Below are 20806 nucleotides of genomic sequence, written 5' to 3' on the forward strand. Positions count from 1 at the left end.
CTGCCCCCCATGCACCAGTCAGCCCCCCCATCCCGAACCAGCTACACCAGTGTCTCCCCCGAATCCTTGCCCTCACCCCCCGACCCTCCCCCTCCTCCTCCCCCACCTCCCCCTCTCCCCAACCCCCCTCACCAGACCGCCTCAACCCTGTTTAAGTACAGCACCATCGCCCACCTGCAGGGTGGCGCCAACCAGGCTGCCAATCAATACAATGTCCAACCAATGGGGCAGCAGCAAGGCCCTCCAGCCCCTCCCCTCCCCAACTATAACACGCTCCCATTGGCACCCTCCAACTACATCATCATGCCATTGGCTCCCAGCAACTTCAACCCTCCTCCCCCTCCTCACCCCTGCTCATTGCCTTCTCCAGGCTCTGCCATGGCCTCTCTGAGGCTTGGCCCCCCCAGCCCTGTTCCTCAGTTCATCCCCCCTCCTCCCCCCCAGGACCAAACCCTGCCACCCCTTCACTACCCACAGAGTAACGGCACCCTGCTCCCCCCTCCGCCCCCCGAGGAGGACCACCAGTGCCTCCCTCTCAGTAACACAGGGCTGCAGCAGTTCCTGGCCCAAAAGTTCCCCAATATGAACTACGACTTCTCCGACCTGGATGGCCAACCTGAGTCCCCTCCTCCTCCCCCTCCTGCCTTCTCTCCCCTCTCCCCCACCCTGTCACCCCCCGCACCTCCTAAAACCTTCTCTGGTGTCTTCCCACCCCAGACTGCTCCTAAGACCTTTGGTCCAGGGATCCCCCTATCCCCAGTCTCGCCCTCCCCTCCTTCTGGTCCAATGAAAAAGCAGCAAAGCTTCTCAACAGGCCATTCACCCAATCAGCCGCCTCCCACCATGCCCAAACAGCACAGCTTCTCCTCTAAGACCCTCCCCCTGTCCGCCCCAATCTCCCCGAACCCTTCCCTGGTCAAACAGATAGTCAACCAGTTTCCTGGAGCTCCCCTGCCCCCCCAGTCCCCCCCGGCTGTCAAGGCCAAACCAAGATGGCAGCCAGGGGGTCAGATCCCCCCCCAGTCCCCAGAGTTCCCCCCTCCTCCCCCTGAGGACAGCCTGGACTTCCCCGCCCCTCCCCCTCTCCCCCCTTCCAAGATGGGCTCTCCTATTAAGAAGTCTCCCTCCTCCACCTCAACCGGCTCCTTCGGGAAGAGGGGGCCTCCTCCCACCCCCCAGCGCGCCTCCTCCATCAAGTCCAACTCCTCAGGGGAGTACCAGGAGGAGGTCCAGGTCCAGAGGCAGCCTAAGAAGGTGGAGTCTCTGGTCAGCAAGTTTGCCCAGCCTGGCCTTGGCTGCTGCAACTCCTCCATCGCCACCACCTCTGGATCTCCTGCTAAGGACTTGGGGCCTCCTGCTCCTCCTAAACCAGGCAAGCTGAACCTGTCAGCACTCCCTCTAGCCCTCCAGGGTCTGCAGACAGGGCAGCACCGCCAGCCCAGTGGAGACTTCCCCTCACCTCCTCAGCACCGCCAGCCCAGTGGAGACTTCACCTCTCCTCTTCCAGAGCTCGATTACTTCCCCCCTCCTCCTCCCGACTCTGAGCTGCTCCCCCCCCCCCCCCCTCCCCTCTGAGCTCCACCCGGGGGCCCCCAGGGTCGCAGTCGTCAACCCCCAGCCGCAGGCCACGCCCATCTCCCACCCCGTCAGCCAATCATCATGGAAGACCCAGTCGCTGAAGAAGACTCCACCTCCGACACTCCACAGGCTGTCCCGGAGCAACACGGTCCAGGACCCCTTACCCCTGTCCCCCCCGCCCTTCAGCTGTCCCCTGCCCCCCACCCTCCCCGGGGGTCCTAAGGGGGTGGGTGGTACCCTCTCCTCGGTCCAACCCAACTTCCTGGAGGACCTGAACCGGACCTTGAAGAGGAAATCCATCTCTCGTCACGGCTCCCTCACGCGTCACGGCTCATCCCGGCTGGAGCCCGTCTCCATGGACGACATGGCCCTCCCCCCTCCGCCCCCTGAGCTGCTGCTGGACCAGCAGAGGGGGGGGCAGGGCGGGGGCCACGGGTACATGTCCTCAGGCTATGCAACGATACGACGGGGGCCGCGCCCTGCCCCACCAAAACGGGACCAAAGCACCAAACTGACGGGAGAGTGGTAGCTAGGGGGTAGCAGGGGGTGGATAGTGGTGGTAGCTAGGGGGTGGATAGTGGTGGTAGCTAGGGGGTGGATAGTGGTGGTAGCTAGGGGGTGGATAGTGGTGGTAGCTAGGGGGAAGAGGAGGACTTGGGCTGAGCTTCCCATGCTACAGACTGAATACAGCCTATGGACCCATCAACGCTACAGGCTACAGACTGACTACAGGCTACAGACTGACTACAGGCTACAGACTGACTACAGGCTACAGACTGACTACAGGCTGCAGACTGACTACAGGCTACAGACTGACTACAGGCTACAGACTGACTACAGGCTGCAGACTGACTATAGGCTGCAGACTGACTACAGGCTGCAGACTGACTACAGGCTACAGACTGACTACAGACTGCAGACTGACTATAGCCTATGGACCCATCAACACTACAGGCTACAGACTGACTACAGACTGCAGACTGACTACAGGCTACAGACTGACTACAGACTGCAGACTGACTACAGGCTGCAGACTGACTACAGGCTGCAGACTGACTACAGACTACAGATTGACTACAGGCTACAGACTGACTACAGACTACAGACTGACTACAGGCTACAGACTGACTACAGACTACAGACTGACTACAGACTGCAGACTGACTACAGGCTACAGACTGACTACAGGCTACAGACTGACTACAGGCTACAGACTGACTACAGGCTGCAGACTGACTACAGGCTACAGACTGACTACAGGCTACAGACTGACTACAGGCTACAGACTGACTACAGGCTGCAGACTGACTACAGGCTACAGACTGACTACAGGCTGCAGACTGACTACAGACTACAGACTGACTACAGGCTGCAGACTGACTACAGACTACAGACTGACTACAGACTACAGACTGACTACAGACTACAGACTGACTACAGACTACAGACTGACTACAGACTACAGACTGACTACAGGCTACAGACTGACTACAGGCTACAGACTGACTACAGGCTACAGACTGACTACAGGCTACAGACTGACTACAGGCTGCAGACTGACTACAGACTGACTACAGACTGCAGACCATCGAGGCCCCAGACTACAGACTGACTACAGACTGCAGACTGACTACAGGCTACAGACCATCGAGGCCCCAGGCTACAGACTATATGGACCCTACAGGTCACGGTTGTATTCACTAGACACCAAACGGAAGAAAAAGGACCGAAGCTGGGAGGGAGGGACTACCTGAACTTGTCCAATAAGAAACTCATTTTCGTTGTAAAACGTTTCATTACGGTGTACACTAATGAATATGACCCTGAACTCAGCCTGTCTCCTCTCCTCTCCTCCCATGCCATAGACAGGACTGAGCTAGAAGAAGAATCTTGTTCCTTGTAATCCCAGATAGTTATTCCAAACCTCTGTCTACGTTATAATAACTCTATGAAAAGAGAGCTGGCCAAACCACCTATCAAGCTTTTCCACATGTTTGTGCCGCTTTGCAAAGAATATAACAAAACATAAACAAAAATAATTTAGCTGCAATATAAACTGGTACTGCATGGACTCCTGTATTGCATGGAGATGTTGTTACCTTGACAACTGTTTTGGGGGGATGTGATGGACATATGCGGGGAGGGGGGGTGTGTAACTTTTACTTTTGTGTTTTTATATCAGATTATTTAATACCAGAAAGATATTATTATTTTAAAGTTAAGTTTTTAAAGCCTAGTGAGTGAATATGAACTGTGAGTAGTAGAGACCAGGGTTGATGTGGAGATGGCTCTGGTCCAGGGTGTTACGTCTGGCAGTAATGCCCTGGAACAGAGCTAGTGTTGAGATAGACAGGTGTGTGTATAGGAGCAGTATATAGGGAGGATCCCTGGTGTAGTTGGATAGGTAACAGACAGACAGACAGACAGACAGACAGACACTAGTGTAGTTGGATAGGTAACAGACAGACAGACACCAGGCTAACGCCCTCCATGTGGTCGTGTCCGATATGAACCCTATTCCCTACGTAGTGCACAGGGCCCATGGGGGTCTCTGGTCAAAGCAGTGCACTGTATAGGGAATAACGGACCGTTTCAGACCGTCTGTCTGTGGAGTATACAGATACATTTCATTCTATTCAAGATGTTTTGCAAATTGCACCAAAATGGTTAAAGGTTTCCAGCGGATTTACTTTACTGGACAACTGTAAGGTGATTGGCTTATGTTTTAATGATCCTCTCAGAAATGTCACTGTTCATTGCTTTGATTGGACAAGATTTAAACGGTGCACAATGAAGGTCCAGCTCTGCGATTGGCTGTTATGTTGATGGGGGCGGGTCTAACCTGCTCTGTTTCTATTGGTCACATTAGATGTCCGTCTGTCTGTCTGTAGATACAGCTGCAGCTCCTGTCTCTAAAGGCCTCCTTTGGCCCTACAGACAGACAGACAGACAGGAAGTACACTAAACTACAGGAAGTGCTAGGACAGCCAGGTCACATGACAGAAAATTTTATAGAATTAAGTGAATGTTCTAGAAGCATCTCAAGACCTGACCAGATAGCCATGTAGCTCCTGAATGAGGGTGGACGTACGGAATGCCGTTTGGGTCATAGTGTGTCACGTCAAATAACACAATTCGGTTATAGAATGTTGTGTGCACTGAATTTGCAAACGCAAGACAAGCGCCACCACTATTGTCAGTCAGCACTGTCGGAAATGTAAAAACAAAAAAACTTCTGCTAACAAGCACACGCTCCGGCCAAGATGTGTTTAAAACACTGCATTGGTAGTAAGACATTGTTGTTCGACCAAATGGGAAAACATCTGTGAGCATCTGGGATCAAACGAGCAGGATCCAAAATGTTAGCTATGTAGTACAACATTCTCCCATGCAACCATCCCAGAGGCAAGGGAGATAGGATGGTGATCCTGCTGCTGTCAGCCAGCCAGCCAGCCATATCCCAAGCAGTTACACCTGATTCATCCTAGCTAGTCAAAATACCGAATAATCAAGCGTTTTGTCAACATTGATGACAGTTTAGATGTTTGTAACTTCAGTTCATAAAAATAACTTGTTAGCTATCAGGATAACAAACTAAACAAGCTAGCCAGCTAGCACCTAGCCCCAAGCTAACGCTATAGTTAAGCAGCTAGCCAGCTAGTACCTAGCCCCAAGCTAACGCTATAGTTAAGCAGCTAGCCAGCTAGTACCTAGCCCCAAGCTAACGCTATCGTTAAGCAGCTAGCCAGCTAGTACCTAGCCCCAAGCTAACGCTATAGTTAAGCAGCTAGCCAGCTAGTACCTAGCCCCAAGCTAACGCTATAGTTAAGCAGCTAGCCAGCTCGTACCTAGCCCCAAGCTAACGCTATAGTTAAGCAGCTAGGTAGCTAGTACCTAGCCCCAAGCTAGCGCTATAGTTAAGCAGCTAGTGTCGTTCCTCTCCTGTATGGTTTCACCAACACTAGCCAGCTAGTACCTAGCCCCAAGCTAACGCTATAGTTAAGCAGCTAGCCAGCTAGTACCTAGCCCCAAGCTAACGCTATAGTTAAGCAGCTAGCCAGCTAGTACCTAGCCCCAAGCTAACGCTATAGTTAAGCAGCTAGCCAGCTAGTACCTAGCCCCAAGCTAACGCTATAGTTAAGCAGCTAGCCAGCTAGTACCTAGCCCCAAGCTAACGCTATAGTTAAGCAGCTAGCCAGCTAGTACCTAGCCCCAAGCTAACGCAATAGTTAAGCAGCTAGCCAGCTAGTACCTAGCCCCAAGCTAACGCTATAGTTAAGCAGCTAGCCAGCTAGTACCTAGCCCCAAGCTAACGCTAGGTAGCTTCATCTGGCTAGTGTGGCTTGACCGGACCGGGGTCAGACCATCATCAACCAAAATATACGAAAACTAAACTGTCTTATGAGTTAGGGATATTTTAGATGATGACACCTAGATAGATAGTAAGTTAGCTAACCATAGCTACTGAAACAGATGATGTCGTTTTGCTATGTTTTGGGGGGAAAGCATTGTCTGCATCAATCAGCTAGCTAGCTTCTTTTCTGAGCAGCACTTTCCCAGAGCGAAGTAACTGTATGTCTGGTGGACGAGACAGCGCTTTACCAGCATCATGTATCGGTGAATACAGTGAGGGGGAAAAGTATTTGATCCCCTGCTGATTTTGTACGTTTGCCCACTGACAAAGACATGATCAGTCTATAATTTTAATGGTAGGTTTATTTGAACAGTGAGAGACAGAATAACAACAAAAAATTCCAGAAAAACGCATGTCAAAAATGTTATAAATTGATTTGTTATCGCTGTGACATATGAAATAGAAGTGGTAGTGTAATAACTACTTTTAAAAAATAATGAACGCGTTAAATGATTGTGATCATACTCAGGTCCTGATTGGTCAACAAGTAGTGTTATTTTGACGTATACTTTCTTTTTGACACGCAATGATCCAAACGGCGTTACATATGGACAAACGTTGTTTCACACTAATGCCTTCTCTTTTACTGTCGATGCATCCCAAATGGCACCCTATTCCCTATGTAGTGCACTGCTTTTGAACAGACCGCGACCCATATTCCCTGTTAGCGTCCTGTTCCAGGGGGTTGTTATTGTACATCAAGCTGCCTCGATACAGAAACAAGAGATTATCTCCAGCTCCTATGGCCCTTTCTGGCTCTGACCAGGTTTGCTTATTAAGTAAAGGAAAGGGAAAGGAATCTTGTGCTTAATTTGTAAATCGGGAGTTGCCGGAACAAAAAGTGAGCGCGAGAGGGGGGTGACCTGGGGAGCTCTGAGGTACCAAATACGTTATAATAAAGCGTTGCATGCATTACATCACATTTGCGTAGTGGCATAGAGCAGTAGAGTAGAGGCACTTACAGAAGTTGCACACATGGGAGAAAAAAAATGGTGTCCTAGGGTCTGGGAACTGTTTGGCCTTTCATGAACGCATTTCATGCAATTCTATGTAATTTTACATGGCATAATTTTTTTTGATGCCGTGTTCAAAATAACTGAGAACTCGGAGCTGGCAAATCTCCGACTTCCAACTTCAATGTATTTAAGACAACTGGGAAATTGGGGGAAAAATTAGCTCCGACTGGAAAAATGTGTTTTGAACAGTCATCCAACTAGGAATTCCAAGTGGGGAACTCTGGCCTCTTTCTAGAGATCTGACTTTCCGACCTGAAGATCACTGACGTCATGATTCAATATAGTTAGCACCATAATAACACAATAGCACAGGCCTAGGTGTGTGGAGACATAGCGTACAGTCGTGGTCAAAAGATTTGAGAATGACACAAGTATTGGTCTTCACAAAGTTCGCTGCTTCAGTGTTATGAAAAAATAATAATATATATATATATATATATATATATATATATATATATATATATATATATATATATATTGTAAAGTGGTTGTCCCACTGGCTATCATAAGGTGAATGCACCAATTTGTAAGTCGCTCTGGAGAAGAGCATCTGCTAAATGACGAAAATGTAAAATATTATGAGATATTTTTGTCAGATGTTACTATGGAAGTATAATTACAAGCATTCCATAAGTGTCGAAGGCTTTTATTGACAATTACATAAAGTTTATGCAAAGGTTCAATATTTGCAGTGTTGACCCTTCTTTTTTCAAGACCTCTGCAAACCGCCCTGGCATGCTGTCAATTAACTTCTGGACCACATCCTGACTGATGGCAGCCCATTCTTGCATAATCAATGCTTGGAGTTTGTCCGAATTTGTGGGTTTTTGTTTGTCCACCCGCCTCTTGAGGATCGACCACAAGTTCTCAATGGGATTAAGGTCTGGGGAGTTTCCTGGCCATGGACCCAAAATGTTGATGTTTTGTTCCCCGAGCCACTTAGTTATCACTTTTGCCTTATGACAAGGTGCTCCATCATGCTGGAAATGGCATTGGTCGTCACCAAACTGTTCTTGGATGGTTGGGAGAAGTTGTTCTCTGAGGATGTGTTGGTACCATTCTTTATTCATGGCTGTGTTCTTAGGCATAATTGTGAGTGAGTGAATGGTCTCAGGATGCTTTACTGTTGGCATGACACAGGACTGATGGTAGCGCTGACCTTGTCTTCTCCGGACAAAGTGTTTTCCGGATGCACCAAACAATCGGAAAGGGGATTCATCAGAGAAAATGACTTTACCCCAGTCCTCAGCAGTCCAATCCCTGTACCTTTTACAGAATATCAGTCTGTCCCTGATGTTTTTCCTGGAGAGAAGTGGCTTCCTCGCTGCCCTTCTTGACACCAGGCCATCCTCCAAAAGTCTTCACCTCACTGTGCGTGCAGATGCACTCACACCTGCCTGCTGCCCTGATCCCGCAGCTGAATCAACTTTAGGAGACGGTCCTGGCGCTTGCTGGACTTTCTTGGGCGCCCTGACGCCTTCTTCACAACAATTGAACCTCTCTCCTTGAAGTTCTTGATGATCCAATAAATTGTTGATTTAGGTGCAATCTTACTAGCAGCAATATCCTTGCCTGTGAAGCCCTTTTTGTGCAAAGCAATGATGACGGCACGTGTTTCCTTGCAGGTAACCATGGTTAACAGAGGAAGAACAATGATTGCAAGCACCACCCTCCTTTTAAAGCTTCCAGTCTGTTATTCTAACTCAATCAGCATGACAGAGTGATCTCCAGCCTTGTCCTCGTCAACACTCACCTGCGTTAACGAGAGAATCACTGACATGATGGCAGCTGGTCCTTTTGTGGCAGGGCTGAAATGCAGTTAACATTTTTTTGCAGTGGAAATGTTTTTGGGGGATTAAGTTCATTTTCATGGCAAAGAGGGACTTTTCAATTAATTGCAATTCATCTGATCACTCTTCATGACATTCTGGAGTATATGCAAATTGCCATCATCAAAACTGAGGCAGCAGAATTTGTGAAAATTAGTATTTGTGTCATTCTCAAAACCTTTGACCACGACTGTAGGCTACAATATGAGGAGTAAATTATAGTCCTAAAAATGCTTTCCAGTTTCACTGACTCACCCAATGACGCACAGCTCACTCGCTAGGTGATGGCGTATGCGCTTGTGCCAAAAGCCCCTCTCTCTCTCGTTTTAAAACAATATTTATTAGTTTATCAAATATTTCGGTAGCCTACAGCAGACATATTAGTCTTCTATTTTCAGCAGGAGCCATTTGCTTTCCAACCTGTTTTCCCGCGATTGTAGACTATTTGAAATATTGCTAAAGTCTAATGAACTTTACAATTATTTTTCATGCCAGGAGAGGTACCGGATCCGGCCAAATAGGTTCCAGAACGAAACCGTCCAAAACGGAGAGGTGCCGGATCCTGTTCTGGCAGGATCTGGCTCAAATGAAGCACTGATTGTGCCATTTGGGAAGCATTCTGTGTGTTTGAGGATGGGAACATACTACTGTGTGTCCCGGTCGTTTTTACATTCTTAGTAGTAAGAAGAGGCTGTAGCATGAACTAAGACCACATCTGGCTGTGGTGATCTGTCTGTCTGTGTACCTGTCTGTCTGTCTGTGTGTTGTCTGGTTAAAACCAGGCAGGGCCCGTTGGTTTATCTAGTAAGTCAGTACCTACCAATCTACAGTCCACATTAGAATCATTAAAGTCATTAGAGATCAGCCAAACTGAAGAGTGGAAGGTGAAGATGTGTATTACATCATACACAATGTTGTGTAGAGTGGAAGGTGCACATGTGTACTACATAATCATACCACTGTCTTTTACGTCTGTCAACAGGAAGTGACATCAGCAGCATTTAAACAGTACTGTCCTTCATTTCAGGTGTTCAGTCATTTCAGGACAACAACAACAAGATAAATGGTGAAAAACAACCTAAATGTTATTAACTGTATCTGAAGGCCAAAGGAGCTCTATAAAGTCAAGAATCTTCTTTGATACGTTGCTGTAACGAGGAAAATGAAAACCTAAAATGCATTTAAACTGAATAAAAATGTGCAAATCAGACCTCTGCATATCTCAGTGCATTTTTGCTTCTGACCTAGTATTATATGTATTTGTTAAAAATACAAATAAATCTGCAGCATTGAAGGTCCACAAGAACACAGTGGCCTCCATCATTCTTAAATGGATGAAGTTTGGAACCACCAAGACTCTTCCTAGAGCTGGCCGCCCGGCCAAAATGAGCAATCAGGGGAGAAGGGCCTTGGTCAGGGAGGTGACCATGAACCCGATGGTTACTCTGACAGAGCTCCAGAGTTCCTCTGTGGAGATTGGAGAACCTTCCAGAAGGACAACCATCTCTGCAGCCCCCTTTATGGTAAAGTGGCCAGATGGAAGCCACTCCTCAGTAAAAGGCACATGACAGCCCGCTTTTGCTTTGTCATTGTGGGGTATTCTGTGTAGACTGATGAGGGAAATAAAAACAATTTAATCCATTTTAGAATAAGACTGTAACGTAACAAAATGTAGAAAAAAAGTGAAGGGGTCTGAATACTTTCCGAATGCACTGTAAATAGTGATACAGTGCTCATCAGCATTCTGCCCTGATTTCTCTCAGAACATCTAGATCATCAGAACCTTTCACCATACATTTTTTACATTTCAGTCATTTAGCAGACGCTCTTATCCAGAGCAACTTACATGAGCAATTAGGGTTAAGTGCCTTGCTCAAGGGCACGTCGGCAGATTTTTCACCTAGTCGGCTCGGGGATTAGAACCAGCGACCTTTCGGTTACTGGCACAACGCTCTTAACCACTAAGCTACCTGCCGCCCCAGGACCACCACTAAATTACTAATTGCTTTTCACTCTGTGGAGTCTATGCATATACTCTACTATATCGGATGTCTGCATCTTGGCGAGACCATGTTTTTATTCTTTCTATTACCAAACTATTTGATTAATTTAGGCCAATAAGTAGATTACAGATCAAAAGCAATGCAGAAAAAATTGTTTTAAAGTATGTAGCTACCTCTTTGTTGTGCAAACACATGGCATTTGGCCCATGCAGGTATGTTCCAAATGAAAGGTATTCCCATAGGGGGAATACCCACCCGAGTAAATGGAATGCAAGTCCCTTTTTATGCACTTTTCTCTCTAGGCGTATTCTGACCTTAAACTTAAGCATGTGAATAGCATGATATTCACCCGCTATTCGTTTGTAAAAAATTAATAAATGAAGGTGTGTCTACAGATACACCGTATTCTGACCTTGACTTAATTCCCTCATAATTCCACCACCTTTATGTGTGATGAAACGATGACTAAAGTCGAGCAACCTGTCGGTTCCAAGTGGAACAACATCTGCTTTATTTTGTTCTGATAGAAATAACACCATTGTCCATGCACTGCTATTGAAAAGAGCTGGGTAAATGAGTAAGCTGTTTGGATAAGGGGATTGTAAATATAAATGACAATTGTTTCAGATCTATTTTACCTTAAGCTCGCTGGAGACAAATGTGCAACTATTCATATGGCAGCAAACTGAAGCATATCAACATGTCACCTTTTCCACAGTGAGATCCTAATTGTGATGTCAAATGTTATGTTCCTTTGGATGGTGTAGAAGGCCATTGTCGCCTTGTCTCTCAGATCATTTACATCCTTGTGGAAGTCACCTGTGGTGTTGATGTTTAGGCAGAGGTGTGTGTAATTCTTTGTGTCTTTCTTTGCGTGTATTTACATGTCTGGGGCGGCAGGTAGCTTAGTGGTTAAGAGCGTAGTGCCAGTAACCGAAAGGTCGCTGGTTCTAATCCCCGAGCCGACTAGGTGAAAAATCTGTTGGTGTGCCCTTGAGCAAGGCACTTAACCCTAATTGCTCCTGTAAGTCGCTCTGGATAAGAGCGTCTGCTAAATGACTAAAATGTGTGCTCTAGGGCAACGGTGTCTAGATAGACTTTGTGGTCCTGGCAACTGGACCTTTTTTGGAACACCATTATTTTTGTCTTACTGAGATTTACTGTCAGGGCCTAGGTCTGACAGAATCTGTGCAGAAGATCTAGGTGCTGCTGTAGGCCCTCCTTGGTTGGGGACAGATGCACCAGATCATCAAAAAACAGTAGACGTTTGATTTCAGAGTCTAGTAGGGTGAGGCCAGGTGCTGCAGACTGTTCTAGTGCCCTCACCAATTAATTGATATATATGTTGAAGAGGGTGGGGCTTAAGCTGCATCCCTGTCCCACTCTGAGGAAAGAAATGTATGTTTATTGCCAATTTTGACCGCACACTTGTTATTTGTGTACATTGATTTTATAATATTGTATATTTATAACACTGCTTTCCATCAGTTTATACAGCAGGCCCTCATGCCAAATTGAGTCAAAAGCATTCTTGAAATCAACAAAACATGAGAAGACTTTCCTTTTGTTTTGTTTGTTTGTCAATAAGGGTGTGCAGATTGTATACGTGGTCAGTCGTGAGGTATTTTGGTAAGAAACCAATTTGACATTTGCTCAAGACATTGTTTTGACTGAGGAAATGTTGGAGTCTGCTGTTGATGATACTGCAGAGGATTTTCCCGAGGTTACTGTTGACACAGATTCCACAGTAATTATTGGGGTCAAATTTGTCTCCACTTTTGTGGATTGGGGTGATCAGACCCAAGCTATAGGCTTCTGTAGCCATTACAGCCAAACCTAACAAGTTGATTTATGATTTCTAGAATGTTTTAATGATATGCCCAGTCTTTTCACTGTATTTTTTAGTTTGTATCGTGTTAAATATTAGCCACTATCGGTAGCCACCGTCAGTTATACCCACATACATTTATAACTGTCACTTTAGAGTTAGCTTCCTTACATTTTGCATCATTCCACTACATTGTTAGTTTAACTTTCTTTCCTCTGTCACGTGTGTGTGGTTGTTCCTGAGGATCGATAGCAATAGTGGATCATATTAGGCTAACGGATTACAAGTTGCGCAATCATTTGGGACATGTAGCCTACTTGAATCATTATGGAACTCAGACCATACATAGCAGTTTAAACCAGGAGCCTGGCGCTTGGTTTAACAACGACTGGACGTTGTCATACAGGTCCATGATTAGTGAGGATTATTAGGGTAGATTAACAGGACTACTGTTCAACCCCTATTTTAAACTTTTCTCACCTTCCAATGTTTTCATGGATTGAACCATTTAATATGCCAACTTTCAGGATGAATCAAACCACTATTGAATCAAACCACTATTTTCTGCTTTCCAAAGCAGTTTTTTATTATTCATAAATACATTCCTAACCCTAAATAATATACAAGATCAGAGTATTTTTTAATCTATCAATTGGTACTGAAAAGGAGATGAATATGTGTGTATTTACATGTCTTTCTTTCATTGAATGCTAATACTCTGAACCGTTCTCTCCATATATTCTAGAGATAAATTAAAGTTACACGAAATGGAAAGGGATCGCTTTAGATAAATGTACGGAAACCCATATTGAATGAAAGCTCATTTGCTGGTGGCCAGCAAGTGGGAGGGTTTTCAGCGGTTGAATTATACTGAACAAAAATATAAATGCAACATGCAACAATTCTCTAAGATTTTACTGAGTTCCAGTTCATATAAAAGGAAATCAGTCAATTGAAATAAATTCATTAGGCCTTAATCTATGGATTTCACATGACTGCGCCACCCACTTGGCAGCCAATCAGAATGAGGTTGTTCCGCACAAAAGGGCTTTATTACAGACAAATACCCCCCCCCACCCCCCCCCACACCCCCCTCAAACAATCCCACAGGTGAAGAAACAGGATGTGGTGGTCCTGGGCTGGCGTGGTTACATGTGGTCTGCGGTTGTGAGGCCTGTTGGACGTACTGCCAAATTCTCTAAAACGGCGTTGGAGGCAACTTATGTTAGAGAAATTAACATTCAATTATCTGGCAACAGCTCTGGTGGACATTCCTGTTGTCAGCATTCCAATTGCACGCTCCATCAACACTTGAGACAAATGTGGCATTGGGTGTTGTGTGACAAAACTGCACATTTTAAAGTGGCCTTTTATTGTCCCCAGCTTCTCGATATGCCACACCTGTCAGGTGGATAGATTATCTTGGCAAAGGAGAAATGCTCACTAACAGGGATATAAACTAATATGTGCATGATAAATAATATTTTTGTGGGTATGGAACATTTCTGGGATTTTTTATTTCAGCTCATGAAACATGGGACCAACACTTTACACGTTGCATTTATATTTTTGTTCAGTGTACATTTATTCAAGAAGCAGTTGTTGTGTTCTTAGCAGTTTGTATGAATGAGTGGTTACATACAGTACATGTTAAATGTTTATGAGACGAAGATCAGGAGACTCTTGCTGTAATCCAAGGGAAGGTACCACTGAAGGCCCCAGTATCCAGGCAGCTTGAAGCAGATGTGTCATCATCCAGGTCCTTGCAGAGGCCTGGTAGGGAGATGACAGTAAATACATGATGTACCTTTTGTCTTGTTTTGTACGCTTTGTACAAAATTATAAAATGCAGGACGACAGGATATTTATAAACGTAGCTCTTTATTAACTAGCTATAACGTGCATGTCCATGTGTCTCTGGCCATGATCATCTTAGAATGACCTCACCACCTGGGTGGTCTTAACCAATCATTGCACAGTATGATGCATCCAATTACAATTCAGTATGGTGACACATATGAATATTACATCCCCCTTCTTTTAAAAAAAGAAAAAATATGTGGAACAATAAAGCGTTTCTTTTGAATATATGCTCTGTAGTTTGAACTCGAGGTAAGTAACCATTTAAACTGCACCAACTGCATCAACATAACAGACAAACAATGATTCAGCATATTGTTATTTTTAGAACAAATATTTCTCAGCAACTCAGCTTTTCACTGTAGCAATGACATCTCAACATATCAAACAAATACAATACCAAAGCATTTCAAGTTAACTTTCAATAACAAGTTTACAGTCTGGAAACTCTTTTAGGGCAGCGATCCGCCTACACCCTTTGACATTTCACAGGTCTAGGACAGCTCTAGGCTTGACCTCTCTTCCTGACCTTGTGTGATATGAAGCTGAGCATGCTTCTGTGTCAGTCAACAGTTCTTGTGGTGTTGCAGGTAAGTATGGTGTATGTTGTGTTGTGTCTGTGTTTAGTCCATCCCGTTCTCTTTCAGGGGAACAGTTCATCTCGTCAGTGTGTTGTTCTTTTGTGTTCAGTAGGTGACGACGATTGCGGCGGTACACCGCTCCTTCTGCGGTGCGAACGTGATATGAACGTTCAGTGTCAGCTGGTTGGATGACGACTGCTGGCTTCCAGTAGCCATGCTCCTGGATTCTAACTGACTCTCCGTCGTTCAGTGGTGGCAGTGGTCTGGCTGACCTGTCGTAGTATCGCTTTTGCTGTTGCTGTCTCTGTGCACGTTTTGCATGCACTTCCTTGTAGCTGACGACCTCAGGTTGCAGCTGCTGGTTGGTGCTGGGGAGGATTGAGCGAAGTCTGCGGCTCATCAACAGCTGGGCTGGTGATTTGAAGTTGTCAACTGGAGTGTTGCGGTATTCAAGGAGACTGAGGTAGGGGTCTCTCTTGTCTGCTTTTGCTTTGTCCATGAGTGATTTAGCGATCTGCACAGATTTTTTCAGCAAGGCCATTACTTTGAGGGTAATGTGGGCTTGTGGTGACGTGTGTGAACTCCCATGCTTTTGTGAAGGATTCAAACTCATTTGATTTGTAACAGGGCCCATTGTCAGATATTAAAGTCTCTACAATGCCATGCCTGGCAAAGGCTGCTTTCAGCTTGTGTATCACAGCTGCAGATGTGGTGCTGTGAAGCTTGTCGAGTTCGAAGTATCTGCTGTAGTAGTCCACTGTTATAATGTAGTCCTCGTTGTTCCACGTGAACAGATCGGTTGCCACGACTTGCCAGGGCCGGTCTGGGATACGGTGAGGTAACATTGGCTCTTTGGTGTTTGAGGGGCGTCGTTCAAGACAGGTGGGGCATTTACCAACCATGTCCTCTATTTGTTTGCACATTCCGGGCCAAAACAAAATGTCCCGTGCTCTCTGTTTGCACTTTTCCATGCCCATGTGTCCAGCATGGATCTTTGTCAAAATCTCTTCTCTGAGACTGGTAGGAATGATGATTTTCTCTCCTTTGAAAATGATTCCGTTGATCTGTGATAGTTCGTCACGATGGTTCCAGAACTCTGAGACGCTCTGAGGGCATTTTCTCCTCTCCTCAGGCCATCCTGACTGTATGACTTTCCTCAGCTGTGTGAGTTGTGTGTCTTTTTCTGTTTCTGCTCGGATCTCCTTCAGTTTTGTGTCACTAACTGGTAAGTTGCTGTACACAGTGTGCACCTGCATGTCCATGCCTTCACTGAGGCTGCTGTCCTTGTAGGTAAGAAACTTCCTGGAGAGTGTGTCTGCGACAGGGATGTCTTTGCCTGGACGGTGAGTGATTGTGAAGTCGTATTTTTGTAGTTGAAGGATCATTCTCTGTAGCCTTGGCGGGGCTGCGGCTAACGGTTTCCTCATGATTGACTCGAGGGGCTTGTGGTCTGATTCCACAATGACTTGTCGTCCATAGACATACTGATGGAAACGCTTACATCCGAACAGAATGGCGTACAGCTCCTTTTCGATTTGAGCGTAGTTGATTTCACAGTCTGTGAGAGATTTGGAAGCGTAGCCGATGGGTTTTCCTTCTTGCAGTAGCACTGCCCCTAGTCCATACTTTGACGCGTCCACCTGGAGTCTGAGCTCTTTGTTGGGGTCGTAGTAGGCAAGGATTGGTCCTGGTTCTCTCGTGATCAAGTCTTTCACTTTCTGGAAAGCGATGTCGTGTTGGTTGTCCCAGAGGAACTCACTGGACTGCTTTAGCAGCTGACGCAGGGTGCATTAGCATTGGAGAGGCTGGGTGCGAACTTGGCTAAGTAGTTGACCATGCCAAGCACTGTTTCCAGCTCTGCGCGGTTCTTTGGTGGGTCCATTTCCTTTATGGCTGAGATCTTCTGCGGATCTGGCTTGATTCCATTCGCTGTGAGAAGATGCCCGAAGTAGCTGACCTCTGTAGCGCCGACTGTGCTCTTCTCGGGGTTGAGCCGGACTCCTCTCTCGCGGGACCTTTGCAGCATCGCGCTGAGGTTTCTGTCGTGTTCCTCTTTGGTTCGACCATAGACAAGGATGTCGTCCACAATTGCCACGACTCCGTCGAGGCCTTCGTACACCTCGTCGATCTTTCGCTGAAACTCGTCTTGGGCTGAGATAATCCCAAAAGGCAGGCGACGGAACCTGTAGCGTCCAAACGGTGTGTTGAACGTTGTGAGCTTAGATGACTCTTCTGTGAGCTTGATAGCCCAGTAGCCTGATCTGGCGTCCATGACACTGAAGTAGCGTGCGCCCGCTAGCTTGTGTGTGATGCCATCTAGCGTCGGTAAGGGGGTAATGGGGGCGTTTGATAGCCTTGTTCAAGTCTCTTGGGTCGAGACATACTCTGAGCTTGCCTGTCCGTGGTTTCTCCACCACCACTAACGCGTTGACCCAATCCGTCGGTTCTGTAACCTTGGTGACGATGTCAGATTGCTCCATGCTCTCCAACTCTTTCTTCAGACGGGCGCGGAGAGCAAGTGGAATCTTTCTCGGTGGGTAGATCACAGGGGTTGCGTCTGGGTTAAGGTGAATGGTACATTCTCCTGGGAATAGTCCTATTCCTGTAAAAACATCAGCAAACTCCTCCATGACATTCTCTATCTCTACTGGTGCTGTCACTGATAAAACTAGCTTGATAAGGTCCATGTCTAAACATGCTTTAAGACCTAGCACTGCAGGTGCTCGAGTGTCAACAACGTAAAAGTCCAACATCATGTCCCTTTCCTTGTATTTGCATTTGAGAGTGCATGTGCCTTTTACTGGGAGCTGTTCACCACCATAACCAGTCAGTCTGCGCGTGGTGGGCTGTAGCTCACACTCAGATGTCAAGCTTCTGTACTTACTCAGAGGAATAATGTTTACTTGTGCACCAGTGTCTAGTTTGAATTTTAGCTCTGTGCCTTGTCTTCCTATCTCAATGTCAGCAAAGGCTTGCTCTGTCTCTGATATCTGACTTTTCTGTGTCACTGAATCAATAAACAGTTCATCAGCATTTGACTCTTTGATTGACATTTCATCTTCACTCACTGTATGTACTGTTTTTCCACGGTAAACTCTGCACACTTTTGCAAAGTGATTCCATTTTCCACATTTAGTACACTGTTTGCCTTTAGCTGGGCAATTCCCCTGTTCGCCATGCACTTTGTATCCACAATATCCACATGTTTTGGGGCGTTTGGAGTCTGTGTCGCTCTGTTTTGGAGTTCTGTCTGTCTCCGTTCTGAAACATGCTCTCTGGGCACTGGAGGTGTGCTTTGATGTCTGCCTGACTGCGTGCACTGCTTGTTCACGTGATGCGCTCATGCTGCCGCCTGAAATGGTTTTCATCTGAACCTGTGTTAGCTCGTGAGATCTGGCTATGTCGATAGCTTTGTCCAGCGTTAACTCTGATCCAACATTCAAAAGTTTCTCTCTCACTCGCGGTGATTGTATTCCAAATACAATACGGTCCCTGACCATCTCATCCTTGTTTGCATAATCGCAGTCTTTCACAAGCAGACGCAGCTCAGTGACAAACTGTTCAAACGATTCACTAGCGCCTTGTACTTTCTCATGGAATTTGTACCTAGCGAAAATTGTATTGGTCTTTGGCAAAACATATGCTTCAAAACGATCGTAGTATGTTTTCAGTACCTTTGATTCAGCCTCGGTAAGTGTCCATGTGTTGTAAATGTCTCTCCCTTTTTCACCGATCCAGAGGAGCAGGTAGCTGCACTTTTCCTCTTCTCCTCTTTCCTTCAGAGGACCCGTGAACATCAGCTCCACATGCTGTTTGAACTTACGCCATGCATCGGGTAGATTTGTAGACCCCCAATCCATTCGAGGTGAAGGAACTCCAGCAAAATCCATCTTTTAGTCTTTTTACTCTGACACCATGTCTTGTTTTGTATGCTTTGTACAAAATTATAAAATGCAGGACGACAGGATATTTATAAACGTAGCTCTTTATTAACTAGCTATAACGTGCATGTCCATGTGTCTCTGGCCATGATCATCTTAGAATGACCTCACCACCTGGGTGGTCTTAACCAATCATTGCACAGTATGATGCATCCAATTACAATTCAGTATGGTGACACATATGAATATTACACCTTTCATTACCAAAGCCGTGTTAGCATTTACTGCTCATGTTGCTGAACAATCCAACCAGTGTCATTGATTTAACCGTGGCAAGGTGACTGGGAATATGGCAGAATACGAACAGTGTAGTTATTCCCTCCGTAACGCAATCAAACAGGCAAAACGTCAGTATAGAGACAAAGTGGAGTCGCAATTCAACGGCTCAGACACGAGCCGTATGTGGCAGGGTCTACAGACAATCAATGACTACAAAGGGAAAACCAGCCGACACAGACGTCTCGCTTCCGGATAAACTAAACACCTTTTCGCCCGTTTGAGGATAACACAGTGCCAGCGACGCGGCCAGCAATCAAGGACTGTGTGCTCTCCTTCTCCGTTCCCGATGTGAGTAAGACATTAAAGCGTGTTAACCCTTACAAGGCTGCGGACCCAGACGGCATCCCTAGCCACGTCCTCAGAGCATGCGCAGACCAGCTGGCTGGTGTGTTTACGGACATATTAAATCTCTCCCTATCCCAGTCTGCTGTACCCACAAGCAAAGGTAACTATACTATATTCTATTCTACTGTATTTTAGGCTATGCCGCTCTGACATTGCTCGTCCAAATATTTATATATTCCATTCCTTTACTTTTAAATTTGTGTGTATGGTTGTGAAATTGTTAGATATTACTTTTTAGATATTACTGCACTGTTGGAGCTAGAAACACAAGCATTTTGCTACACCTGCAAATAACATCTGCTAAACGTGTATGTGACCAATACAATTTTATTTTATTTGATATACATGTGCAAATGACTGTAATAACTCTAGGGTCCTGTGGTGATCTTACTCCCTCCCCTTGAAAGCTAATAACAACAAAAACATGAATACCAACATAAAAACAAAAACATGAATACTGTCGTAGTAAATATAAAATGTTATAGATTGATCTGAGTAATATGTTGTGCAAGAGGTTGTGCAAGACAAATTGTGTTAGGAGCTTGTTTTCAATAAATGTTCTGTGTCATGTGTCTGATACTAACAGTGTGTTAGTTGTCTGTGCATAACATTTTAGTAGCGAACAAAGAACAGAGCACCAGATGGCCTAATCTTACAGGAGTACGATAACTGGACAACACCCACACCTCAGGCCCAAGGCCCCCACCAGTTGCTTCTCACGAGTTTCCTTTGACACACACAAACCTTTCATTTGCACGCACACTCATTCTCAACTCCCCTTCTACTGGTCGGGTGCCAAGGGCAGAGGACTCTGCCGTGCACCAATGGGGCATCTGCTCTGGACAGAGCAGACCCGCCTCCTACGCCTCGGGAACCAATCAAGGGACTAGAAGAAGGACCCCTTCCTTTATGTTACATTGTATAAAGTAATGCTGTAAACTCTGTTTAAACATCCTTCTCAACTGTCTCCATAAGAGGCAATTGATTGGGTCCATGCATGTAGCCTAACAGTAACAGATATCTCTGTGTTTATTAAACTGCCTTTTGCTTAAGCAAATTCCTCTCTGTCTAGCGTCGTTGGTTTGTACTCCCTCTCCTAATTATGTGTTCACCAACAATACCAACAGTAACT

General features: G+C 45.9%; 1 protein-coding gene across 1 annotated transcript in view; it reads left to right on the forward strand.

Moving 5' to 3' along the window:
- The window catches only part of LOC121537106 (ras-associated and pleckstrin homology domains-containing protein 1-like), a 217519-nt gene extending 215367 nt beyond the window's left edge, over positions 1-2152 (forward strand). Inside the window, 2 exon segments of the mRNA XM_041844881.2 lie at positions 1-1551; positions 1553-2152. The exon segment at positions 1-1551 is cut by the window's left edge and continues 39 nt beyond it. Coding sequence (XP_041700815.2) covers positions 1-1551; positions 1553-2107 — 2106 coding nt within the window. The 3' untranslated portion in view covers positions 2108-2152.
- Positions 2153-20806: the final 18654 nt, after the last annotated feature.

The sequence above is a fragment of the Coregonus clupeaformis genome, chromosome 23 (genome assembly GCF_020615455.1).
Source record: "Coregonus clupeaformis isolate EN_2021a chromosome 23, ASM2061545v1, whole genome shotgun sequence".
Taxonomy (NCBI): domain Eukaryota; kingdom Metazoa; phylum Chordata; class Actinopteri; order Salmoniformes; family Salmonidae; genus Coregonus; species Coregonus clupeaformis.